The sequence below is a fragment of the Haliotis rufescens genome, unplaced genomic scaffold (assembly GCF_023055435.1).
Source record: "Haliotis rufescens isolate VD_foot unplaced genomic scaffold, xgHalRufe1.0.p SCAF_6, whole genome shotgun sequence".
Taxonomy (NCBI): domain Eukaryota; kingdom Metazoa; phylum Mollusca; class Gastropoda; order Lepetellida; family Haliotidae; genus Haliotis; species Haliotis rufescens.
This window is the reverse complement of record NW_025964334.1, coordinates 2064550-2091603: the sequence shown is the minus strand read 5'-3', so window position 1 is coordinate 2091603 and position 27054 is coordinate 2064550. Positions and strand designations below refer to the sequence as shown.

The 27054-nt window shown below is 42.6% G+C and overlaps 1 protein-coding gene across 11 annotated transcripts in view; it reads left to right on the top strand.

Annotated features, from left to right (window-relative positions):
* The window catches only part of LOC124149792 (myotubularin-related protein 13-like), a 135623-nt gene that overhangs the window by 79505 nt on the left and 29064 nt on the right, over positions 1–27054 (top strand). For 9 of the 11 annotated variants that reach the window (XM_048385931.1, XM_048385923.1, XM_048385925.1 and 6 more), the window contains 21 exons: positions 1659–1772; positions 2311–2388; positions 3265–3378; positions 4080–4208; positions 5672–5770; positions 6950–7104; positions 7549–7714; positions 8310–8528; positions 9861–10061; positions 10409–10525; positions 13421–13617; positions 14891–15057; positions 15715–15788; positions 16558–16753; positions 17697–17830; positions 19202–19377; positions 19618–19799; positions 20221–20410; positions 21461–21541; positions 22722–22831; positions 25279–25533. In XM_048385931.1, the coding sequence (XP_048241888.1) occupies positions 1659–1772; positions 2311–2388; positions 3265–3378; positions 4080–4208; positions 5672–5770; positions 6950–7104; positions 7549–7714; positions 8310–8528; positions 9861–10061; positions 10409–10525; positions 13421–13617; positions 14891–15057; positions 15715–15788; positions 16558–16753; positions 17697–17830; positions 19202–19377; positions 19618–19799; positions 20221–20410; positions 21461–21541; positions 22722–22831; positions 25279–25533 (3154 nt within the window). Of the gene's footprint in view, positions 1–1658; positions 1773–1854; positions 1903–2310; positions 2389–3264; positions 3379–4079; positions 4209–5671; positions 5771–6949; positions 7105–7548; positions 7715–8309; positions 8529–9860; positions 10062–10408; positions 10526–13420; positions 13618–14890; positions 15058–15714; positions 15789–16557; positions 16754–17696; positions 17831–19201; positions 19378–19617; positions 19800–20220; positions 20411–21460; positions 21542–22721; positions 22832–25278; positions 25534–25933; positions 25952–27054 lie in introns of those variants that run through there. The other 2 variants (XM_048385927.1, XM_048385930.1) reach the window with 2 other exon arrangements.

The window sequence follows — 27054 nt, the reverse complement described above, 5'->3', positions numbered from 1 at the left end:
ATTGCTTCCTATGGATTTGTGAAGGGTTCCCTTGACTGACTGAATGATGAATCATTGCTTCCTGTGGAGTTGTGAAGGGTTCCCTTGACTGACTGAATGATGAATCATTGCTTCCTGTGGAGTTGTGAAGGGTTCCCTTGACTGACTGAATGATGAATCATTGCTTCCTGCAGGGTTGTGAAGGGTTCCCTGGACTGAATGATGAATCATTGCTTCCTGTAGAGTTGTGAAGGGTTCCCCTGACTGAATGATGAGTCAATGCTTCCTGTGGAGTTGTGAAGGGTTCACTTGACTGAATGATGATATTATGCTTTTGTTTTCAAGTAACTAAAATTTTATGTCATTGTGTAGTGGCTTTGTTTTGATTATGTACAATGTCACTATAATCAGACCTGTTACTCTGATACCATACCTCTCTGCTTGAAGATCTGAGGACCCTCCCCGGGAGTTGTGTCAGATTAACCGTGCGCTTTCTTTTACTGCCCAGTTTAAATGAAGGATGCGTTGGCTCTTGAGAAAATCAGATGTCAGCTTTCTAAGAACATTTGGCTTCATTTCTTTAGCACCTTGATTTGAAAGTTTTAATTTGTACAAAAGAATATCCACTCATTATGAGCCGGTCATTTTGGCTCTTTTGCAAGATACAGAAATCAGACACCAAGAATTTAAGAGCCTCAACACTGACAATCAGGTTAGAAAACTCACCTGACCCAATGGAATCGTCCTCAGATCTTAATGCAGAGAGGTATCATATTGGAGTATCTTATTTTAATGAGGTTGTTTATACCTTTGCTTCATATTCATGATTGGAGTATCTTGTTTTAATGAGGTTGTGTATACCTTTGCTGTATATTGGAGTATCTTGTTTAATGAGGTTGTTTATACCTTTGCTTCATATTGGAGTATCTTGTTTTAATGAGGTTGTGTATACCTTTGCTTTATATTGGAGTATCTTGTTTTAATGAGGTTGTGTATATCTTTGCTGTATATTGAAGTATCTTGTTTTAATGAGGTTGTGTATACCTTTGCTTCATATTGGAGTATCTTGTTTTAATGAGGTTGTGTATATCTTTGCTGTATATTGGAATATCTTATTTTAATGAGGTTGTGTATGCCTTTGCTGTATATTGGAGTATCTTGTTTTAATGAGGTTGTGTATACCTTTGCTGTATATTGGAGTATCTTGTTTTAATGAGGTTGTGTATACCTTTGCTTTATATTGGAGTATCTTGTTTTAATGAGGTTGTGTATATCTTTGCTTCTTAGTGAGTCGGTTAGGAAGTTTATTAAATCTTTGTTCTGTTATCATGAATACTGTAGATCCAAAAGCCACCAAAGCTTTGTTTGAGATGGGTATATCTTTGCTATCAGTTTCTCTTTTCTTTCCTGATTGAAACGAGCAGCAGAATGGCCATTACTCAACTCGACTTATACATCATGAGGACTCTCTCTCTCCCCCCCCCCTACAGTTTCATTCTCAGGAATACATCTTTGCATGCTTGAGGATCATTTAGAAAAGTCTCCTCATTTGTTAGAGGGTGCGGTTTTGATTTTTGCTCAATGCCAAACTCATTTGAGGCAGCAGATAGTTAATGTTATTGTTGGTGTTATTCTGTAATTATTTTTACAGTACTGATGACTTATTTCGGATCTTTCAGTTGGATGTGATAATTGTTGACCTAGACGGAGGCAGTGTGAGGATACCAGAGTGTGTCAGCATCCCCAGCATCCCTGACCCCATACTGAACAGGACCATGAAAGCTTTAACCAGGGTGAGTACCCCTTTAACTATCTCTCTGATCCCCTACTGAACAGGACCATGAGAGCTTTAACCATGGTGAGTACCCCTTTAACTGTCTCTCTGATCCCCTACTGAACAGGACCATGAAAGCTTTAACCAGGGTGAGTACCCCTTTAACTGTCTCTCTGATCCCCTACTGAACAGGACCATGAGAGCTTTAACCATGGTGAGTACCCCTTTAACTGTGTCTCTGATCCCCTACTGAACAGGACCATGAGAGCTTTAACCATGGTGAGTACCCCTTTAACTGTCTCTCTGTTCCCCTACTGAACAGGACCATGAAAGCTTTAACCATGGTGAGTACCCCTTTAACTGACCCGATTCTGAACAGGACTGGGATAACTTAAACCATAATCATAGTCATAGTCATTGCTCATTATACCAGTCACTGGATTGTCTGGCCCAGACTTGATTATTTACAGGCCTTCATCATGTTGTTGGGCTATTGCTGAATGCTGACTGTGTTTGTTGACTGTGTTGTTCTCATGTTGATAATATCCATGTTGTAGATTCAAAATACAGAATTACTGAGTGCTGACTATGCATTTCCTCCATCACCACGGAAACCCTCCCCTGCTACTCAGAGAGTAAGTATCTACTGACACAGTTGTACACAAGAACAATGTTGACAGTGTGTTGTACTTTATACTGACACAGTTGTACACAAGAACAATGTTGACAGTGTGTTGTACTTAATACTGACACAGTTGTACACAAGAACAATGTTGACAGTGTGTTGTACTTTATACTGACACAGCTATACACAAGAACAATGTTGACAGTGTGTTGTACTTTATACTGACACAGTTGTACACAAGAACAATGTTGACAGTGTGTTGTACTTTATACTGACACAGTTATATACAAGAACAATGTTGACAGTGTGTTGTACTTTATACTGACACAGTTATATACAAGAACAATGTTGACAGTGTGTTGTACTTTATACTGACACAGTTATATACAAGAACAATGTTGACAGGGTGTTGTACTTTATACTGACACAGCTATATACAAGAACAATGTTGACAGATTGTTGTACTTTATACTGACACAGCTATGTACAAGAACAATGTTGACAGTGTGTTGTACTTTATACTGACACAGTTACACACAAGAACAATGTTGACTTGATAGAAGAATATCATGATTTGGCATTAAAAGAAAACAGTGACATGCATCAAGAAACATATATCAGGCACAGACAAATAAGCATCAACTGTTTCCCTTCCTCTTCCTGATGTATTTTTATCAGGGTTTTATAGATATAAGTGTTAGCCATTCTTGGTAAGTGACTTGTTGAGTTGTAGAAGTTGAGCTGCCTGGTGGCTGCTGCACATGTAACATTAGGAAGCCCGTTATGGCGCCAACCACTGAAGACAACAGACAGGCTGTGACAGATATATCTGAAATACTGTTCAGACCAAACCCCTTCACTCACTCTGTGACCACTCTGCCTTCAGGACAAGGAGATCCGGGCTGTGTTCATCCGCATGTTTGCCGATATCTTCACTGGTTATCGTTCTTGTCTCACCATCATCCGTATCCATCCCGAACCTTTCATCACATTTCATAAGGTAAGCGACGTGTCATGTACATTCGTTACAGATATTGATGGTGAAAAAAAAACAATATGAAAGGCCTTACCAATCACTAATCCCTTGGTACCAGTAAAGATCCTTGCTTGTTGTAAGAGGCGACTAAAGGGATCGGGTGGTCAGGCTTACTGACTTGGTTGATGCATGTCATCGTATCCCAATTTCGTGGAATGATGCTTGTGATTTCAATCACTGGATTGTCTGGTCCAGAGTCGATTATTGACAGGCCGCCATTATATAGCTGGAATATTGCAGAGTGTGGTGTTAAACAACAAAGAAATTAATCCCTGGCGGTAGAGGGTGCAGAATAGGTTCACCTCACCCAATGGGTGCTTGATTAATGGGATTTGGATGGTTACAATGTTTGACCTAGTTACTTGCACGTCATTGTACCTCGCTGTCAACCACTGGTTTGCCCTGTCAGCTCTCTGAGGCACAGCTGTAACACTGCAGACTGAATGTAAAACCACATGGAGTCACTCAATACTGCATGCGTGGAGTGTCTGTTCAGTTGCATGACTCACCACTTTGGGAGCCCGGTGGTCAGGCTCTGTCACTTGGTTGTAGGCATGGGACAGTTCATTATATCCAACACTGACTGTGATGTAAAGCAGCAAAAACGTCTTTTTGTGACCAACAACTAATGATGCCCACATTAACAAGTGTGTTGTGTTTTCCAGGCCAGTTTTTTAGGTCAGCGAGGTATGGTTGATGATGATTTTATCCTACGTGTGCTGGACGGGATGGGCTTCGGTGCGTTCGTGGCTGAGAGGGGGCCGCCATACAGAGTCTGTGATATTTTTGATGAGGTACGTCAGTTTGGAATCATTTTGTCAAATCCTAGCCTCACAGAGTTTTTATTTCCAAGAAATTGAACCTTCAGAGTGAGTTTGAGAATCTGAAATAATGCATTATACTGTTCCTATGTGGATTGTAAGTAGCTTCAAGAATTGCAGAACAGAAAGCATGTTGTTAATGTTGTAACACTGGTGTAATAATGAAGCAACATACCGGTGTTATAATGCTTAGCGAGGCAACATACCGGTGTAATAATGCTTTGCGAGGCACCATACCTATGTAATAATGAAGCAACAAATCCGGTGTAATAATGCTTAGCGAGGCAACATACCGGTGTAATAATGCTTAGCGAGGCAACATACCAGTGTAATAATGAAGCAACATACCGGTATAATAATGCTTAGAGAGGCAAGATACTGGTGTAATAATGCTTAGAGAGGCAACATACCGGTGTTATAATGCTTAGAGAGGCAACATACCTGTGTAATTATGCTTAGAGAGGCAACATACCTGTGTAATAATGCTCAGAGAGGCAACATACCTGTGTAATAATGCTCAGAGAGGCAACATACCTGTATAATAATGTTTAGGGAGGCAACATACCTGTGTAATAATGCTCAGAGAGGCAACATGCGTGTGTAATAATGCTTAGAAAGGCAACATAGCTGTGTAATAATGATTAGAGAAGCAACATACCGGTGTTATAATGCTCAGAGAGGCAACATACCTGTGTAATAATGCTTAGAGAGGCAACATACTGGTGTTATAATGCTCAGAGAGGCAACATACCTGTGTAATAATGCTCAGAGAGGCAACATGCCTGTGTAATAATGCTTAGAAAGGCAACATAGCTGTGTAATAATGATTAGAGAGGCAACATACCGGTGTTATAATGCTCAGAGAGGCAACATACCTGTGTAATAATGCTTAGAGAGGCAACATACCGGTGTTATAATGCTTAGAAAGGCAACATACCTGTGTAATAATGCTCAGAGAGGCAACATGCGTGTGTAATAATGCTTAGAAAGGCAACATAGCTGTGTAATAATGATTAGAGAAGCAACATACCGGTGTTATAATGCTCAGAGAGGCAACATACCTGTGTAATAATGCTTAGAGAGGCAACATACTGGTGTTATAATGCTCAGAGAGGCAACATGCCTGTGTAATAATGCTCAGAGAGGCAACATACCTGTGTTATAATGCTCAGAGGCAACATACCTGTGTAATAATGTTCAGAGAGGCAACATACCTGTGTTATAATGCTCAGAGGCAACATACCTGTGTAATAATGCTCAGAGAGGCAACATACCTGTGTAATAATGCTTAGAGAGGCAACATACCTGTTTAATAATGCTGCTCAGATAAAGCATACCCAATAATGCTCAGAGTGACAAGACCAGTATCCAGGACAACGTGCAGCATGATAAGTATGACCATGTTCCTCCCTGAGCTGATGTGTGTGTCTGTGCAGGTGTATGCCACTATGCAAGACCACCTGCGGGAAGAGCGGCTGAACCCCGACAAGATGATGGAACATGTGAAGGACCTGGCTCACCAGCTGCATCTCCATGTAAGAACTCACAACAGTGCTCCGCGATCTCTTTATTTACAAGGGCTGGCTATCACTACAGATCAATTATCGATAAGTATCAGAGAAGTAACTTTGAGCAAATTGGCAAAAATAGTCCCAAAGAACATCAACACACTTCATGCCACTGGTGAGTGGGGACACGTTTATGCATGGATTACTCTGTGTTTGGCAATTGACATGATTGATAATAATAAGTCTGTTTTGGTAAATTAAGGCTTTATTTCATCACAATTGTTTATGTAAGATATGGATGACACAATTTTCAAACCACATCCTCGCCCCGTAACTCTCCCAATCCTTAACCACAACCTCACCCCCAACCTCTCCCCATCCTAAACCACATCCTCACCCGCAACCTCTCCCCATCCTAAACCACATCCTCCCCCCAAACTCTCCCCATCCTTAACCACAACCTCGCCCCCAACCTCTCCCAATCCTTAACCACAACCTCACCCCCAACCTCTCCCCATCCTAAGCCCCAACCTAAGCCCCAACCTCTCCCCATCCTAAACCACATCCTCAACCCCTCTTCCATCCTAAACCACAACCTCGCCCCAACCCACCCATGTGTGACACCCTTCTTTGATGTTCCCTCCTTGCTATGGCTGGAATGTCCCGACAAGCACTCACCCAACCCACTCACCACCACAGGAATCCTAATCCTTGTTTACTCTCAAACGCCCATCACTGTATACAAGAACCAGGTCTATGTTTCACAAAGGGATCTGATTGCTACTTTTATGTTTGGTCCATGGTCAAGTATCGGTGTTAAGATCATCTTAGCGCTAAGATCTCTTTGTGGAACGGGGCCCTGGAATGAAATGCACTCACCCAGAATGTGCACCCAACTGATATCGGTTGTGTTCAACTTTGTCGTAAACATTTAATGTATGATGTATTTATTATCAGAACTTGTTATTCCTGTGTACTCACTGCAGTTCACAAGGTTTAGGTGTCAGTCTGCTGACAGGGGTGGGATGTATGTAAGCCGTGTACATGTTGCTGATGCAGTTCACCAGGTTTAGGTGTCAGTCTGCTGACAGGGGTGGGATGTATGTAAGCCATGTACATGTTGCTGATGCAGTTCACCAGGTTTAGGTGTCAGTCAGCTGACAGTGGTGGGATGTATGTAAGCCCGTGTACATGTTGCTGATGCAGGAGAACCCCAACCCCCAGCCGTACGTCCAGAAGGTCCCCAAGCCAACAGAAGGAGCGTACGCCCGCATCCACCAGCCACCATTCCAGATGTTGAACGCCAACACAGTGCAGGACATCATCGACGAGGGCCTCGCCAAACACAGTATTAAGTCTAAGTGAGTGCCATGGTCTTGTGATGGGAAAACCCATTTACTGTTTCAAACTTGTTCCAGTCTGGTGGGTAGCTTAGTGGTTAATTGCTGAGAGTGGCGTAAAAAAACAGCTCACTCACCTGGGGTAGAAACTAACATATTTAGTCTACTAGTCCTTATAAGGATAACATATAACAAAACCCTTAAAAATGGCAAATTTCTTCTAGTCCTTATGATACTTTAGCTATTGGGCAGTTTGGCAAGAACTACAGGACTAGTACCAATTTCTAACGCTGCTCATTCATTCACTCAGTCACTCAAACTTATTTCACCAAAGAAGTGTACATCTGAGACTCGCATCACTTCGGTTTTTCCTCCCCCATTTCACTGCCCCATGTCGTGACGTAACTGAAATAAGGTTCCAAGCGGCATAAAACCAAACTCACTTCCCCCACATTGTTCCTGCAGGTTGGCCAACGTTCGTCCACACCAGTGTCGGATCGTGCCGATGGGCATGCCGATCACGGCTCTCGCAGACAAGCAGAGGATGGTGGAGAACAACGCGCGGAGGCTGGAGGTGCTCAGGAACTGTGTCAACTTCATCTTCGAAAACAAGATCTCAGATGCAAGAATTGTAAGTTTCTGTGACAACCAAAATTAATCATTAGATTTAGATGTCTGGGTACCATAATATGGTTCAGAAGTTGGTCAAGCCTATGCAGCCCTCTAAGTAGCAACTATTTTGGTGGCCAATGCATTTAAAATCTATGATTTGCGACCTACATTTGTCTACTGCTTGTCACTTGGGCCCATGTCAGAATTCCTAGAGTGAACCCTGTAAGGGGCTGCTATGTTTGTTGGATTCCCATGAAGGTACACTATGTGCAGCCCACTCTACAGGGATATTGTGGGACTCCTCCGTCTCTACTCACTCCACCAATACAGTGTTCACAATTAACCATGCAAGTCAAGGTGTCCATGTCATGTCACAAGTGTAAAGATTGAAAGATTTAGGGAGTGCCTAGCTGTAAACACCGCTGGAGCTAGGACTTCATGTAGCCTAGGACCCAGGTTAAGTTAGAACACTGCAATATATTTCTCTTCTTTTGATTCATATTCTGTTATTGAAAACCTAAGAAAAAATGACAGACTTGTTTCCATGGTGATTCAAAGCCCAGGAAATATTGAATACCTGGATCACACATATATAATGTGACTGTCTCCTTCAGATATTCCCCGCGGTGCTGCGAGCGCTGAAGAGTCGTGTGGCACGGCTGGCACTGACGCAAGAGTTGAACTACCACGTGCAGTCTAACCGGGCTATGCTGGAGAATCAGCAGTTCGACCTGGTCGTTAAGCTTCTCAACTGTGCTCTACAGAACGACTCGAACCTGGATGAAAGTGGGGTGGCCGCTGCCATGGTGCCTCTTGTCACTGCATTCTGTCGAGTAAGTATTTCCCAGGTTGTAAGACCAGTTGGCAACTTTAGCCACTGGTCTGAAGCACACATTTAGACAAATGCTTTTTGTTCTAGTAATAACAGTAAAAATTACTCAATATGAATGTGGGGCGGTGGGATAGCCTAGTGGTTAAAGCATTCACTCATCACACCAAAGACCCCAGTTCGATTCCCAACATGAATACAATGTGTGAAGCCTGTTTCTGGTGTCCCCCGCCGTGATATTGCTGTTGCTAAAAGCAGCCGAAAACCATACTCAATATAAATCTGACCCCTGTTCGGTCAAGTCGACTTGAACATTTTTATCATGGGCTGTAAAATTATCTCAGTGGGAAAAATATGAAACTAAAGGATAAGTTTATCCACAATGAACTATTGATATATTACTGACTGACATGTCTTTTGATGACAGTAGGTCGGACAAGGATGGCACAGTCGTCTAGGTGCTGCAATTTACAATGCAGAGTTGCATCCCTTAGCTGTGCCGGAATACGTATGGGTTTGAATCCCCATTCGCCCCTGATTATGTTTAAATGTTTGTAAAAGTTTGCACAGTGGTGATCGTTGATGACGTGCATCACTTTGGGCTTTCCTTCCAACATGAACCTGACACAATAACTGAAATACTGTTCAGAGCAGCTTTAAACCAAATTCACTCACTCACTCATTCTGATAATATACTCACTGCTACAAGAAACGCAAACTATAGAAAAATAAAGAGAAGTATGTACGTTATGAAGAGATGTTTCCACTGTGTACCACTTAGTTCACGCAACATAACAGTACGTTCGTTTGTGTACCACTTAGTTCACGCAACATAACAGTACGTTCGTTTGTGTACCACTTAGTTCACGCAACATAACAGTACGTCCGTTTGTGTACCACTTAGTTCACGCAACATAACAGTACGTTCGTTTGTGTACCACTTAGTTCACGCAACATAACAGTACGTTCGTTTGTGAACCAGTTAGTTCACGCAACATAACAGTACGTTCGTTTGTGTACCACTTAGTTCACAGAACATATCAGTACGTCCGTTTGTGTACCACTTAGTTCACGCAACATAACAGTACGTCCGTTTGTGTACCACTTAGTTCACAGAACATATCAGTACGTCCATTTGTGTACCACTTAGTTCACGCAACATAACAGTATGTTCGTTTGTGAACCAGTTAGTTCACGCAACATAACAGTATGTTCGTTTGGAAACCAGTTAGTTCACGCAACATAACAGTATGTCCATTTGTGTGTCAAGCTAATCTACTATCTCTGGAATAGGAGTAATTCTTCATATATTGCTAATTGTGTATTTGTTGTGCAGAAACTGTGTACGGGAGTGCTGCAGTTCGCCTACACCTGTGTCCAGGACCATGCCGTGTGGGCCAACCTGCAGTTCTGGGAGCAAGCCTTCTACCAGGACGTACAGAAGCAGATCCGGCAGCTCTACCTGCCGCAGTACGAGGAACACCTGGTGGTCAATGTCAGCCGGGAGGGGTCCCGCAGTCCGTCGACACCCAGAGAGGTACAACACCGTAGGGGGCAATGTGTTCCACGGTCTGGTGCCTATTTCCTGCCAGGCCAGATTTTGTAGTTAGTGCCTTGTGTGAAACCTCAACATTGTCTCAGTGTAATTAGGGGAATAATTAACTGCTCGATCAATATGTATTAGATAAGTTTAACTTGCACACAAGCCAAGTTTCCTGGTGTTTCAGTCATAGTTGATGGGACTGTCAAAAAGCTTGAGTCTAGTGCCCCTTTAAAGGTCCTCACCTATGAATGCATTTCACTGCATATTCCCCTTGGGAAATTCCAAATCAAAAGTCTTTACTGTCCATGAGTGGTAATATGTTTTTCTTTTTCTTTTGCCAGACTGGGGACTCAATTAGCAGTTGGAGTAGATCGTCATCAACGACGTCAGACTCTCGGCGGTCAGGTTCTGCATACAAGACCCGGGAAATTGGTGCTCTGGAGATAGCAGCTGAACAGGTAGGGTGGAGACTGTTTGTTTGTTTGTTTGTTCCATCCAATTGGGATATGATGACAGGCATCCACCAAGTCAGTAATCCTGACAACCCGATCCAGTTAATTACCTCTTACGACAAGCATGGGGTGCTGAAGACCTATTCTAACCCAGATGTACATGGAAAGGGTTGAGACTGAGATCAGCTGGATTTAGAATAGAATCGTAGCATCTCCTGCTTGATCCCAGAGTTGACTGAAAGGGTCAGGTTGTTACAATGTGGCACCTGGCAGCATGACACAACTCACTCCCATTTCAGTCTCTGGGCACAACGTAGTCATGATTGTGAGTATGAACCACTGTACTCCAAGATAAGAGCCTTAATAAGGGTTCATGCTATCAACCACTGGTTTCTCTAGCACAGACTGCATGTTATAGCGCTGGAGTATCACTGACTGCAGTGTAAAACAATATTCACTCACTCACTCCTTTCAATCACTGGAGGTGTGGTCGGGTGGCCTAGTGGTTTAAGCATTCACTCACAGAAGATCCAGGTCGATTGCCCCACATGGGTACAATGTGTGAAGCCCCTTTCTGGCTGGCTGGGGGGTGGTCGGGTAGCCTAGTGGTTAAAGCGTTCGCTTGTCACGCCGAAGACCCGGGTTCGATTCCCGACATGGGTACAATGTGTGAAGCCCATTTCTGGTGTCCCCCGCCGTGATATTGCTGAAATATTGCTAAAAGCGACGTAAAACCATACTCACTCACTCACTCACTCACTCACTCACTCTGGCTGGCTGACTTGGTTGATGTATGCCATCGTATCCCAATTGCATGGAGCGATGCTCATGATGTCAATCACTGGATTGTGTTGTCCAGACTCGATTATTTACAGACTGAATATATTTACAAATAGCTGGAATATTGCTGAGTGTGGTGTTAAACAACAAACAAACAACAAACAAAACCCTGGAACACCATGACATTACTTGAATACTGTTCAAAGTGGCATTAAACCCAACTCACAAAACGGCTGAGAGAATGCTGACACATTTGTAATTTGTTAGCACTCTCTGGATGCAAAACAAGTGAAGCAATCTTGACAGTGACTGCATACAATGACTGCACACAATGACTGCATACAATGACTGCATACAATGACTGCATACAATGACTGCACACAATGACTGCACACAATGACTGCACACAATGACTGCACACGATGACTGCACACGATGACTATACACAATGACTGCATACAATGACTGCACACAATGACTGCACACGATGACTGCACACGATGACTGCACACGATGACTGCATACAATGATGACTATACACAATGACTGCATACAATGACTGCACACAATGACTGCACACGATGACTGCATACAATGATGACTATACACAATGACTGCATACAATGACTGCACACGATGACTGCACACGATGACTGCATACAATGATGACTATACACAATGACTGCATACAATGACTGCACACGATGACTGCACACGATGACTGCATACAATGATGACTATACACAATGACTGCATACAATGATGACTGCACACGATGACTGCATACAATGATGACTGCACACGATGACTACATACAATGATGACTGCACACGATGACTGCACACGATGACTGCATACAATGATGACTGCACACGATGACTGCACACGATGACTGCATACAATGATGACTGCACACGATGACTGCACACGATGACTGCACACGATGACTGCATACAATGATGACTGCACACGATGACTGCATACAATGATGACTGCACACGATGACTGCACACGATGACTGCATACAATGATGACTGCACACGATGACTGCACACGATGACTGCATACAATGATGACTGCACACGATGACTGCATACAATGATGACTGCACACGATGACTGCACACGATGACTGCATACAATGATGACTATACACAATGACTGCATACAATGATGACTGCACACGATGACTGCATACAATGATGACTATACACAATGACTGCATACAATGATGACTGCACACAATGACTGCATACAATGATGACTGCACACGATGACTGCACACGATGACTGCACACGATGACTGCATACAATGATGACTGCACACGATGACTGCACACGATGACTGCATACAATGATGACTATACACAATGACTGCATACAATGATGACTGCACACAATGACTGCATACAATGATGACTGCACACGATGACTGCATACAATGATGACTGCACACGATGACTGCACACGATGACTGCACACGATGACTGCATACAATGATGACTGCACACGATGACTGCACACGATGACTGCATACAATGATGACTATACACAATGACTGCATACAATGATGACTGCACACGATGACTACACGATGACTGCATACAATGATGACTATACACAATGACTACACACAATGACTATGAGAGTTGTAACAATCAACCAATACCCATGATATCATCAATACTTAGGTTCAGACGATACTCGAATCGTCAGTTTGTGAGATCGCGATTCGCTAACAATGAACAGGAACTGATAGAGTTACCTCTCGTAATGGCAGAAGTAGCCATAGGGCAGCTTGTTGAATGGCAGAACATGAGGTGATGGGGATAGAGGACGCCCCCACTAACTATTACATTTCATAACCATCCCTTCACTTCAAACTGTTTTGTTCTTGTTTTTTGTTTATTATAAGTGTTTGTTTTTGAGATTATTATAAATATGTGTGAAGTAAGAGGTTTTAGAGTTGTATTTCAGTGATTTCATCATTTCTTACTATTTGTTCTGGTGTATCGTGATACCAGTGGTATTGTCAGCTTGTATCGTGATACCTATCGTATCACAAGATACCAGGCGATACTCAGCTCTCATGACTATATACACTATGTCCGTGGTGTTGCAGCTGCGCATCTACACAACGCTGAACAAGATGACCCAGCAGGAGCTGATCAACAACGAGGAGTCGACGGTGTACAGCCAGGCCATCCACTACGCCAACAGGATGGTGTTCCTGCGGGTGCCGCTCGACGTCAGTCGATCACTGAAAAACACCCAGGGCCTGGACGGCGAGAGCAACAGCAACAGCAACATCACAGCTAGGTCAGTGTCTTTGCAGTAACCCAACAATCTCATTAAAATCAGATCCTAGTTCTCGCTACAGCTAAACAAAGATCTGACCGACCAATGGAATAACCAACAAGAAGTTACGCAATAGCCAGCTTTATCGAGCTCTACAGCACGAGTTTCAAACTTCGACTACGCTTCGAAACATATCTTGACATAAACTCGATTAAAAAATTAAAAACTGAACAAAAGATCATTCTGGAATGGCTAATTGATTGTGTGAATACAGACATAAAGCCCATAACTGTCGTTCGTAATACCCTGAGTGGTTTGTTTTTTTCGAAGTTGCACGATAAAAAATCACATTCCAACTGTCACTTTCATGATCTTCTTAGCGATTCTCTGATTGATCAGATGAAAGGTCGTTCTGACACGACACGCAATGGGATGTCCTCAGATCTTTGTTTAGTGAAAACTAAGATCTGGTTTTAATGAGATTGAATAACCTAAGGAAGGAGTAACACAAATATCTAACTCGCCATTACTGGTGAAACAGTTCACTTTGCAGTTGAACCCTGTTTGCTAATCTGGAAGCCTGTCTTCCAGGTGTTGAGGAAATTTCATGGAGTATGGGACATTGGTTCTTACTCCTGGTGCATTAATCTGAAAAGTTGTTACTCAGGAAGAATTGAAATTCTTTGTGAATGGTACCTCCCAGGTTAAAGGGGTTTCACTGTAGTAAGATGTATACACATTGGGTAAACCATTTAATTTGGTCTGGAATAAATTCAAATTGTCATAAAATGGCAGATGACATATTCAGTCCTAATGTAAACTGTTTTGTTCTGTTATGTATTCAACATGTTGGTGTGTGTGCCCGTGAAGATCCGGGTTAGAAGAGGTCTTCAGCAACCCATGCTTGCCGTAAAAGGCGACTATGCTTGTCGTTAGAGGTGACTAACGGGATCAGGTAGTCAGGCTCAATGACTTGGTTGATGCATGTCATTGTATACCAGTTGCGTGGATCGATGCTCATGATGTCAATCACTGGATTGTCTGGACCAGACTCAATTTTTTACAGACCGCTGTCATATAGCTGGAATATTGCTGAATGCGGCATTAAACAACAAACAAACAATTGCGTTGATCAATGCTCTTGATGTCAATCACAAGATTGTCTGCTCCAGACTAGATTGTTTACAGACCGCCGTCATATAGCTGGAATATTGCTGAGTGTGGCGTTAAACCACAAACAAACAGACAAACATAATGGTGTGTGTATTTGTCAGTTTTTCTTTGATGTTTTCAGTATTGCTGAAAGTGACAGCTTTGACGCTGAGAGTGGGTTTGATGAGACCGAGACAGTAGACGTGGGGTCGACAGTTGTGAGGTTCGTGACCAGGTTTGTGGACAAGGTCTGCTCCGAGGGAGGAGTCACACAGGAGCACATCAAGTCCCTCCATCAGATGATTCCAGGTGAGTTACAGGTGACACACAGGTGACACACAGGTGACACATCAGGTGCATGGTTTGCCCGTGTACCGATATACCAGGGTGTGAAATGCTAATGAAAAGGTATCACAATACGTTTGGAAAATACCTGCATATTTCATTTTTTTCAATATCATGCATATTTTCGTCTTATTGGCAAAGTTTACATAAGTGACAATAAGTGAGAAAATGAAATTCAGAACTTGAACTTTCCTATAATGGAAAACAATTTGCGACCAACGTCCGTACACGTGCATTGTGACCATAGCAACATCCAACAAACTTGTTCTGTAAAAGGTTCATAACAAATTACATTTGAAAGAAGGCATGCAATTTGTTGTGGTTCGCATCACAATACATGAACCATTACTGCAATAAATTGTGATGCAAAAGTCAGACCAGATGAGTCGCCGTTATTTCCTGGTGTTACGTCATGTCTCTCTGTTAAACTTTCAGTCCATTATGTCCTTCCTTTTTTATTTTTGAGCTTCTCATATATATATCAGGTTCTTTCTGTCAGCATTATCTCTAGACATGTGGCCATCATTTAGGTCAATTTACAACATAGATAATGGGCCAGTGGCTCACTGAGGTCCAACCCTGGAGTTGTCACTGTGAGTGCCATGTGGTTGTCTCCCCTAGGTGTGGTGGCCATGCATATCGAGACCCTGGAGAACGTCCACAAGGAGAGCAAGAGGCTGCCACCAATACAGAAGGTGAGAGGTGATGGGGAGTAGTGTCCCTTGGATTTCAGGATCCGCTGATCTTGGATTTGATTCCCAGATTTGCCCGCTTATGATCCTTGCCTTTTGTAGAGATAACACAAGTTAAAGACAACACAGTAGTTCCTACCATGGAGAGTTGTGTCCCTTGGATCGCAGGATCCGCTGATCTTGGATTTGATTCCCAGATTTGCCCGCTTATGATCCTTGCCTTTTGTAGAGATAACACAAGTTAAAGACAACACAGTAGTTCCTACCATGGAGAGTTGTATCCCTTGGATCGCAGGATCCGCTGATCTTGGATTTGATTCCCAGATTTGCCCGCTTATGATCCTTGCCTTTTGTAGAGATTACACAAGTTAAAGACAACACAGTAATTCCTACCATGGAGAGTTGTGTCCCTTGGATTCCAGGATATGCTGATCTTGGATTTGAAGTTCAGATTTACCAGTTTATGATCCTTGCCCTTTGTTGAGATAACACAAGTTAAAGACAACACAGTAGGGAGAGTTGTGTCCCTTGGATTCAGCAGGTGCCCGATCCCTATGCTTGTTGTAACCGACGGCTACAGTGGGAGCCACATGATTGAACTGGCTGTTGACCTGTATGGGGGCCACCTTCAGCTTACAGCTGGCACTTTGATGTGCTCTACTCAGTGGACCCAACTGTCTTGAAGAAATCAGCAATCAGTAACTGTGCATTACTTTTGTTATTGAAATGTTCGGAAATTGTACCAGTGTGTTATATATTCCTGTTATTCCAGCCGAAGATCCTCACTCCGTCCCTACTCCCGGGAGAGGAGGTTGTGATGGAAGGACTGCGGGTGTATCTCCTTCCGGACGGGCGCGAAGAAGGGCTCGGGGCGTACATGGGAGGACCCACGCTACTGCCAGCAGAGGGCGCTGTCTTCCTCACCACCTACAGGATCATCTTCAAGGGCACGCCGTGTGATCCTCTGTGTAAGTTGTATCCTGAAGCCGTAGCTGGGAGCATGTTGATGCTGTGACCCACTCTCATATTATATAGTCTCACCATAGAGTATACAGACGGCTTTAGTGCAGAGCCTCATCATATCATATTTTCGACATTGTATGCATTTCATAATGAATATGAAAAATGTTTCATTTTTTTTATACAGGTACCAATATATGGTTTAATCAGCGGTAGAAACTAACAGTTTTTATTGTCTAGCCCTTATAATGATAACATATAGCAAAACCCTTAAAAATGGCAAATTTCTGCTAGTCCTTATGACACCTTAACTATTTAGAAGGTGGCAATGCCTACAGGACTAGTGCAAATTGCTACCGCAGTTTAATGAGCTGATATATTGAGATTTGTGTGCATTTCATGATACATGTAACCGATAATAATTTGTTGTGTAGAGTCCAGTGCTAGAAGGTTTTAGGAGCTCCACCAGAATCTCTTGTGGGCTGGTTAACTAATAACTGTCCATGTGTAAAATCTTTTGAACATTATTCATGAAGGCTAGCTTGCAGAAAAGTTTTATTCACTCCCTGACAACAAGGCTGGGGCCTGTAATATCATACAAAGATTGTAACATGACATTGTCTCTACAAGTATATTTGTCCTGCATTGGTAGAACCTTATTGTAAACATATATACAACGTTAATAGAGAAACGGTATTGTAACGGTATGAATGTGATCCTTGTCCAGAGTTATGTTTTGTAAATTGAGGACCATTGTTCCCCTTCACTGCATTCCTGCACATTTGACACTGTTCGTGTGAAGTATACACTGTTGATGCCCGGCTCTAACTACACCTCTCTTGATGTTCCAGCTCTAAGTACACCTCTGTATACACTGTTGATGCCTCTGTTGATGTTCCAGCTCTAAGTACACCTCTGTATACACTGTTGATGCCTCTGTTGATGTTCCAGCGTGCGAGCAGATCGTGATCCGGTCGTTCCCAGTGGCCACGTTAACGAAGGAGAAGAAGATCAGTGTGCAGTACCTGCCTCACCTTGACCAGTGGCTGCAGGAGGGACTTCAGCTCAGGTCCAATGTGTTCCAGGTATGCAGTCGTAGTTGTAGTTTTAGATGCAGTCGTAGTTGTAATTAAATGTGTTCCAGGTATGCAGTCGTAGTTGTAGATGCAGTCGTAATTGTAGTTGTAGGTGCAGTTGTAGGTGCAGTTGTAGTTGTAGTCCAATGTGTTCCAAGTACGCAGTCGTAGTTGTAGTTGCAGTCATAGTCGTAGTCGTAGTTGTAACTCAATGTGTTCAAGGTACGCAGTCGTAGTTGTAAACGCAGTCTTAGTCATAGACGCAGTCGTAGGCGTAGTTGTAGTCCATTGTGTTCCAGGTATGCAGTTGGTAGTTGTAGTTGTACACGCAGTTGTAGTTGTAGTTGTAGTCATTGTCCAATGTGTTCCCGGTACACAGCCATAGTCAGTCAGGTGTGTTGTAGATATACAGCCATAGTCAGTCAGGTGTGTTGTAGGTATACAGCCATAGTCAGTCAGGTGTGTTGTAGGTATACAGCCATAGTCAGTCAGGTGTGTTGTAGGTATACAGCCATAGTCAGTCAGGTGTGTTGTAGGTATAAAGCCATAGTCAGTCAGGTGTGTTGTAGGTATACAGCCATAGTCAGTCAGGTGTGTTGTAGGTATACAGCCATAGTCAGTCAGATGTGTTGTAGGTATACATACACAGTCGTAGTCACAATCTATGTGATTGTCTTGACTGACGATGGGAATATATTATGAATTTTGCAGTTACCATGGAATAGTCATGATCGTTTATAATGTTTACATGATGATGATGATGATGATGATGATGATGACGACGACTATGGTGAATTGTCCAACAATTGTATGTGAATGATTTGATTATATGATGATGGTGATGATGATGATGATGATGATGACGGTGAATTGTGTAACAACTATATGTGAATGATTTGATTATATGATGATGGTGATGATGACGGTGAATTGTGTAACAACTATATGTGAATTATTTGATTATATGATGATGATGATGATGATGATGATGACGGTGAATTGTGTAACAACTATATGTGAATGATTTGATTATATGATGATGATGATGATGATGATGACGGTGAATTGTGTATGATGACGGTGAATTGTGTAACAACTATATGTGAATGATTTGATTATATGATGATGGTGATGATGATGACGGTGATGATGACGGTGAATTGTGTAACAACTATATGTGTCTGATTTGATTATATGATGATGATGATGGTGATGATGACGGTGATGATGAGGGTGAATTGTGTAACAACTATATGTGAATGATTTGATTATATGATGATGATGATGATGGTGATGATGACGGTGATGATGACTGTGAATTGTGTAACAACTATATGTGAATGATTTGATTATTATATGCCCATTTCTTGCATCTTGCAGTTGCTGAAGGTAGCATTTGATGAGGAGGTCGGGTCCGATAACGTCGAGACTTTCAGGAAGCTGGTGATTAAGATCCGCAACCCACCAAGTGTGTTCAACACCTTTGCGTTCACTGGTCACTTGATCCAGCAAGCCACGCCTCTACGTAAACAGAAGGAGAAGAACGCCTCACTCAGGTAACGGTCATGATCTTCTCAACCCCTATCGCCCTTCTGGGGCAACATCTCGCCACCAAGTTCCTTCTTGTAGAGGGTGACAAAACGGGAATTGGGTGGTCACAATGTGGAGGGATGATATCTGAGTTGTTTTCCAACTTGTGTTTTGTGTGGCGTTTGGTTGATTCTAATTTAGTGGAGTTTTACAGTTTACTTTCTTATTCAAAGTGTAATTGTGTATTCATGTGTAATTATTTGCAGGCAATTTGCCAAGAGAACCCTTCTGAAGACTGCAAGAAAAGCTGGGCTGAAATCCAAGCAGTCAAACAGAAAGACGAAGTATGTGTTGCCGACCCCACCAATGCAGAGACGGAACATATCGCCACGGTCATCGGACAGCGAGTCAGAGCGCCCCAACAGTGAAGCATTCGATGATCTCTCCAGTAGGAACAAAATTCTGACAACTCAATCAGAACATCTTTAACCTTAATCTCTAAACCTCTAAATATACTACTCATAAGAGTTAAGGAACGTTACATGACAGACTTGCCACATCATAGGAAAAAATCAGATGTTCTTTCACTTCTTTTTGGAAGTATATTTTCTAATTATCCCTTTTAACTTAGACAAATTGAGATTTTACTTAAAGGTATATCTTTAGTAACATATATATATCATAAGTAATGACATTATTAATTGTTAGAAACCCGTTTGGATATTAAAGTTGTTAAATCAGTTGTGGGTTTAACAAGAATGGCAATAGTGAGTTTGTAGAAGTGCTGCAGTTGTATTTAGTGAGAGAGGATCTGTCAACATTGTGGGACAGTGGGACCTCTAACCATGCATCTGTTCCTGTACCTGCAGTAATTGATGAGGGAGAGTTCACCACATCACTCTCTAGCGATCCGAAGAACCTGGAGCGTCTGGTGGAGAAGACTGGTTACCAGGACTACCAGCGTCTGGGGCTCGGCAACCTGTCAACTATTGGACAGAAGTCCCGCTCAGAACCATTCAGGATATCCGTTGTTAATGCCAACTACTCCGTGTGTAGAAGGTGAGAGGCACAGCCTGGCACTACAACTCCATTGCATCCTGACGACACGGGTCAATGCTCATGCTGACAATGTCTGATTTCCTTTGCCCGTATTTCATCATTTGTACTCTGTCAAACTTTAACCCAAATATTGCTTACTGCTGCATAAAACTACATTCATTAACAAACAACTCACATTATCAGGGGGTTCTTGGGTCAAAATAGGTTCCCAATACCTTTGTCTGACTCGTTGTGGGGATTCCTGGGTCAAAATAGGTTCCCAATACCTTTGTCTTTCTCATTGTGGGATTTCCTGGGTCAAAATAGGTTCCCAATACCTTTGTCTTTCTCATTGTGGGGATTCCTGGGTCAAAATTGGTTCCCAATACCTTTGTCTGACTCATTGTGGGGATTCCTGGGTCAAAATTGGTTCCCAATACCTTTGTCTTTCTCATTGTGGGGATTCTTGGGTCAAAATTGGTTCCAAATACCTTTGTCTGACTCATTGTGGGGATTCCTGGGTCAAAATTGGTTCCCAATACCTTTGTCTTTCTCATTGTGGGGATTCCTGGGTCAAAATTGGTTCCCAATACCTTTGTCTTTCTCATTGTGGGGATTCTTGGGTCAAAATTGGTTCCAAATACCTTTGTCTGACTCATTGTGGGGATTCCTGGGTCAAAATTGGTTCCCAATACCTTTGTCTTTCTCATTGTGGGGATTCTTGGGTCAAAATTGGTTCCCAATACCTTTGTCTGACTCATTGTGGGGATTCCTGGGTCAAAATTGGTTCCCAATACCTTTGTCTGACTCATTGTGGGGATTCCTTTGGTCAAAATTGGTTCCTAATACCTTTGTCTTTCTCATTGTGGGGATTCCTGGGTCAAAATTGGTTCCCACTACATTTGTCTGACTCATTGTGGGGATTCCTGGGTCAAAATAGGCTCCTAGTGCCTCATTTTTTTCTTCAGTGACTATACGGTGGTGAGTCTTGGTGACTTGGCAGATTGTGTGTTATTGTATCTGTGTTGAGTGATGTATCTGTGGCTGATGTGTGTACTCTCTGTCCCACAGTTACCCTGCCTTACTGGTTGTACCTCAAGTTGTTGCTGATGAAAGTATACGAAAGTTTGCCCGCTGTCATCGTCAGTCTAGGTAAGTCTCATTCTGCTGGGGAAAATTAGTTTCTTAAAATTGTTTTGTCTGAAGGAAATTACTGAAGGATGTTGGGTGCCTTCTTCCTCCTCAGAATTACTGCTTCATGTATCTAAGAAAAAGTACGACTTTAATGATAACAACTGGGGTTTCTTTTGCATAAACGACATTTCAATGTAGATTCTCACACCATTCTCAAGCTGGAAAGAGTACAACAAAATGATGAAAGGTTTCTGTACTTGATACGTTGTGATAAGCAGCAGATTAACATAAACAACAATTGATACCAAATAGCACACTGTTTCTGCCCTGATTAGCCGATTATGTAGGAAAAACAGGTTTGGAATTCCTCTGGGGCAGTCGGGTGGCCTAGTGGTTAAAGCGTTCGCTAGTCACGCCGAGGACCCAGGTTCTATTCCTGACATGGGTACAATGTGAAGCCCATTTCTGGTTTTCCTCGCCGTGATACTGCTGGAATATTGCTAAAAGCGGCATAAAACCAAACTCACTCACTCATTTGAATTCTTCTTAGTAATTGTTCTTCATAGTTGTTTTATCTTAAGAAATTTACCGAAAATGTATTCCTCCTCTTCCTTAGATATCAAATTTCCTGTATTTTGGTGTTGTGGTTGATGTTATTAATGTCTAGATGGTACACCATCCAGATTAATCAGGTTTTCCAAAGATCTTTGTTTGCTGACGATACACGTACAGAAGAGGTTCTTACATTGTTGCACTAACCCGTGAAGATCCGGGGTAGGATAGATCTTCAGGAACCCATGCTTGTCCCCCGTGAAGATCCGGGGTAGGATAGATCTTCAGGAACCCATGCTTGTCCCCTTTGAGGATCCGGGGTAGAATAGGTCTTCAGCCACCTTTGCTTGCCGTAAGAGGCGACTAACAGTTTAGGTGGTCAAGATCCGGGTCAGAAAAGTCTTCAGCAACCCATGGGTAGATAGATGCTCATGATGTCAATCACTGGATTGCCTGGTCCAGACTTGATTATTTACAGACCGCCATCATACACCTGGAATGTTGCTGAGTGTGGCGTTAAACAACAAACAAAACATTGTACTGTATTTCATTCCTCTAAGTGACAAAGTGATCTGCAATCATCTGCTTCACCAGTATCCATGTTTCAGTCCTCAGCTGAATGTTCTCCACTGTCTCATTCACCCAGGTTTCCTGTGATAACATGGAGGCACCCGCGAACGAAAGCATTACTACTGCGCGCATCTGGTCTACATAGTCGGGGCCTCATGGGCATGCTCAGACACAACCAAACATCAGGTAGGTCAGACACAACCAAACATCAGGTAGGTCAGACACGACCAAACATCAGGTAGGTAAGACACGACCAAACATCAAGTAGGTCAGACACGACCAAACATCAGATAGGTCAGACACGACCAAACATCAGATAGGTCTGACACAACCAAACATCAGATAGGTCAGACACAACCAAACATCAGGTAGGTCAGACACAACCAAACATCAGGTAGGTCAGACATAACCAAACATTAGGTTGGTCAGACACAACCAAACATCAGGTAGGTCAGACACAACCAAACATTAGGTTGGTCAGACACAACAAAACATCAGATAGGTCAGACACAACCAAACATCAGGTAGGTCAGACACAACCAAACATCAGGTAGGTCAGACACAACCAATCATCAGGTAGGTCAGACACAACCAAACATCAAGTAGGTCAGACACAACCAATCATCCCGGTAGCTCAGACACAACCAAACATCAAGTAGGTCAGACACAACCAAACATCAGATAGCTCAGACACAACCAAACATCAAGTAGGTCAGACACAACCAAACATCAGATAGCTCAGACACAACCAAACATCAGGTAGGTCAGACACAACCAAACATCAGATAGGTCAGACACAACCAATCATCAGGTAGCTCAGACACAACCAAACATCAGGTAGGTCAGACACAACCAAACATCAGGTAGCTCAGACACAACCAAACATCAAGTAGGTCAGACACAACCAAACATCAAGTAGGTCAGACACAACCAAACATCAAGTAGGTCAGACACAACCAAACATCAGATAGCTCAGACACAACCAAACATCAGGTAGGTCAGACACAACCAAACATCAGGTAGGTAAGACACAACGAAACATCAGATAGGTCAGACACAACCAAACATCAAGTAGGTCAGACACAACCAAACATCAGGTAGGTCAGACACAACCAAACATCAGGTAGGTCAGACACAACCAAACATCAGATAGCTCAGACACAACCAAACATCAGATAGCTCAGACACAACCAAACATTAGGTTGGTCAGACACAACCAAACATCAGATAGGTCAGACACAACCAAACATCAGATAGGTCAGACACAACCAAACGTCAGGTAGGTCAGACACAACCAACCATCAGATAGGTCAGACACGACCAAACATCAGGTAGGTCAGACACAACCAAACATCAGGTAGGTCAGACACAACCAATCATCAGGTAGGTCAGACACAACCAAACGTCAGGTAGGTCAGACACAACCAAACATCAGGTAGGTCAGACACAACCAATCATCAGGTAGGTCAGACACAACCAACCATCAGGTAGGTCAGACACAACCAACCATCAGGTAGGTCAGACACAACCAAACGTCAGGTAGGTCAGACACAACCAAACGTCAGGTAGGTCAGACACAACCAAACGTCAGGTAGGTCAGACACAACCAAATGTCAGGTAGGTCAGACACAACCAACCATCAGATAGGTCAGACACAACCAAACGTCAGGTAGGTCAGACACAACCAAACATCAGGTAGGTCAGACACAACCAATCATCAGATAGGTCAGACACAACCAAACATCAGGTAGATCAGACACAACCAATCATCAGGTAGGTCAGACACAACCAACCATCAGGCAGGTCAGACACAACCAAACGTCAGGTAGGTCAGACAACCAAACATTAGGTAGGTCAGACACAACCAAACGTCAGATAGGTCAGACACAACCAAACGTCAGGTAGGTCAGACACATCCAAACGTCAGATAGGTCAGACACAACCAAACGTCAGGTAGGTCAGACACAACCAAACGTCAGGTAGGTCAGACACAACCAAACATCAGGTAGGTCAGACACAACCAATCATCAGGTAGGTCAGACACAACCAACCATCAGGTAGGTCAGACACAACGAAACATCAGGTAGGTCAGACACAACCAAACATCAGGTAGGTCAGACACAACGAAACATCAGGTAGGTCAGACACAACGAAACATCAGATAGGTCAGACACAACCAAACATCAAGTAGGTCAGACACAACCAAACATCAGATAGGTCAGACACAACCAAACATCAAGTAGGTCAGACACAACCAAACATCAGGTAGGTCAGACACAACCAAACACTAGGTAGGTCAGACACAACCAAACATCAGGTAGGTCAGACACACTCACTCATCACTAAATGACCTGCAGTACATTGGGGCTTACGCCACCATTAGAAACGTCCATGCTAAATGCAGCATATGTTATATTTATTCCATATGTAGTTAGTTTGTACCCTGCCCTACGAGGGTGTTCTGTACAAAAAAAATTCTTGATTCTTGATTCTTGATATGTTCTCCCATTTGCTAAAATGACAACATGGAACAGTTTTCAATGTGTCAATGAATTGTTCATCACCTAAACTTATCAACCTATCCAAACTATCGCTAACACTGGCCTTGTTTCATAAGAATGAATTGTTTCCAGGTACTTCAAGCGGGGAAACCTCATCAAGTTTAGAACAAGAAAAATATTTTTCGGCTCTCGTGGCCGCCACACCGAGCAGTAACCGATCCTACCACTCATCATACAGCGACTCCCTGACCAGCCTTGACTCCCTCATGATGGTGGGCACCGACACGCTGACGATTCCAGAAACACCCGACCCCTTGCGGCGTAGCATCTTCAGCAAGGGCAGCACGGCCAACAGGGGAAGCACTAGCGGCAAACCCAAACCAACATGTGAGTTGTCTCCCTTTCAACCGCCATTTTGTTATGTGTGTGGATTATGTTTCATTGCTGAGTAGTGTTTTCCTAAAACATAGTTATGTAAGAATATGAATTCATTGTTCAAGGGAGGTGGATATGTAACTTCTTTTTTGTTAGAAAAAATTAATTCAGTCCTGGTTGGATTAACATTGTGGTGATTATATAACTTTAGTAAAGTTAAAAGTTATAAACTATTTTGCTGATTTGTTTTTAGCTGTTATAAATAGTTGTAAGTGTAGGAGTGTATCAAACGATGGGGTGTGAGGACAATGCACTTTGGGAAAACACTACAATGATGGAGTGAAGTGTATATGATTTCTGCCAAGTTGCCGTGGCCCAGTTTTTCAAATGTAACAGTTTCATGTTTTTTCAGTGTCATCTTCAGTTCTGTGTGAGGACATTTTTATGTTATTCATTATTGGGTTCCGAGAGGTTTCTTCCACATCTCTTTCTATTGTTCAAATTACTATTGTTGTTGTTGGTGGTGTAGTTTACTTCTTATATAATTATGACACCACTTTTCCCAACAATTATAATGATGTCCCCTGTTACTGCCAGCACCAATCCCGCATGATGGGGTTTGTATGCCACGCCCTTGTCTGACACACCCACACATGCACCTATGTATTCCAGTATGCATGCATGCATACATGCATGCATACATGCATGCATGTCTCCTGACATGCACACATCAATGCCTTAACCTCTACTTAACGTTTGATACGGATGTTCTAATTACTAAAATGACATATTATCTATATGTAAATAGTGGGAAATATCTCAATCCCTGTCACAGTTGGGTAGTTTACATTGTATCAGAGTTTGACAAAAGTTCAGGGTCTCATCCATTCCCTACAGCAATCTGTTGTAAGGTTAAACAATGCAGGTAACTTCAGTCGTGGCACTGTGGTTGTTTTGCGGACTAAGGGTTCTTTTTCACCAAGTGATCTTAGTGCTAAGACTTTCATACGTCATGTCAAAGTATGGAAAATAGGATCATCTTAGTGATGAGGTCATTTTGGGGGACCTAGAACCCTGAAAGAGTTTTGTAGCGATCTGATTGCTGTAACTGATGATCTAGACTCACAACATCTGTAGTGCTAGAATGGCTTCATGAAAAAGGTCCATGAATTTCCACTGCGATATACAGGCTTGATGGCATGTGCATTGGAAATGAATATTAGTAAGAAGCATGTATGACATGAGTCGTAGATAACTGAACCTTCATGTTTATTCATATCCTCAATCAGGGCTACGCTTTTCCCATTAACAGCCCTGATTATGGGTTGTGCTGTTTACCCTCACGCATCCCATGGAATGTCGCACCGTTTTTGTGAAGATTGTTGTTGAGTAGTTTAGCGTCCTGCACTAATGTTATAGTTGGTTGTATGTGTTGCACATTCAGCTGTCGTCACTACCAACCCCACATCATTAGAACTTTTTGCTTCTTTCTTTTTTCATTTGTAGATTTTCATTTTGAATATGTTGTTGCTT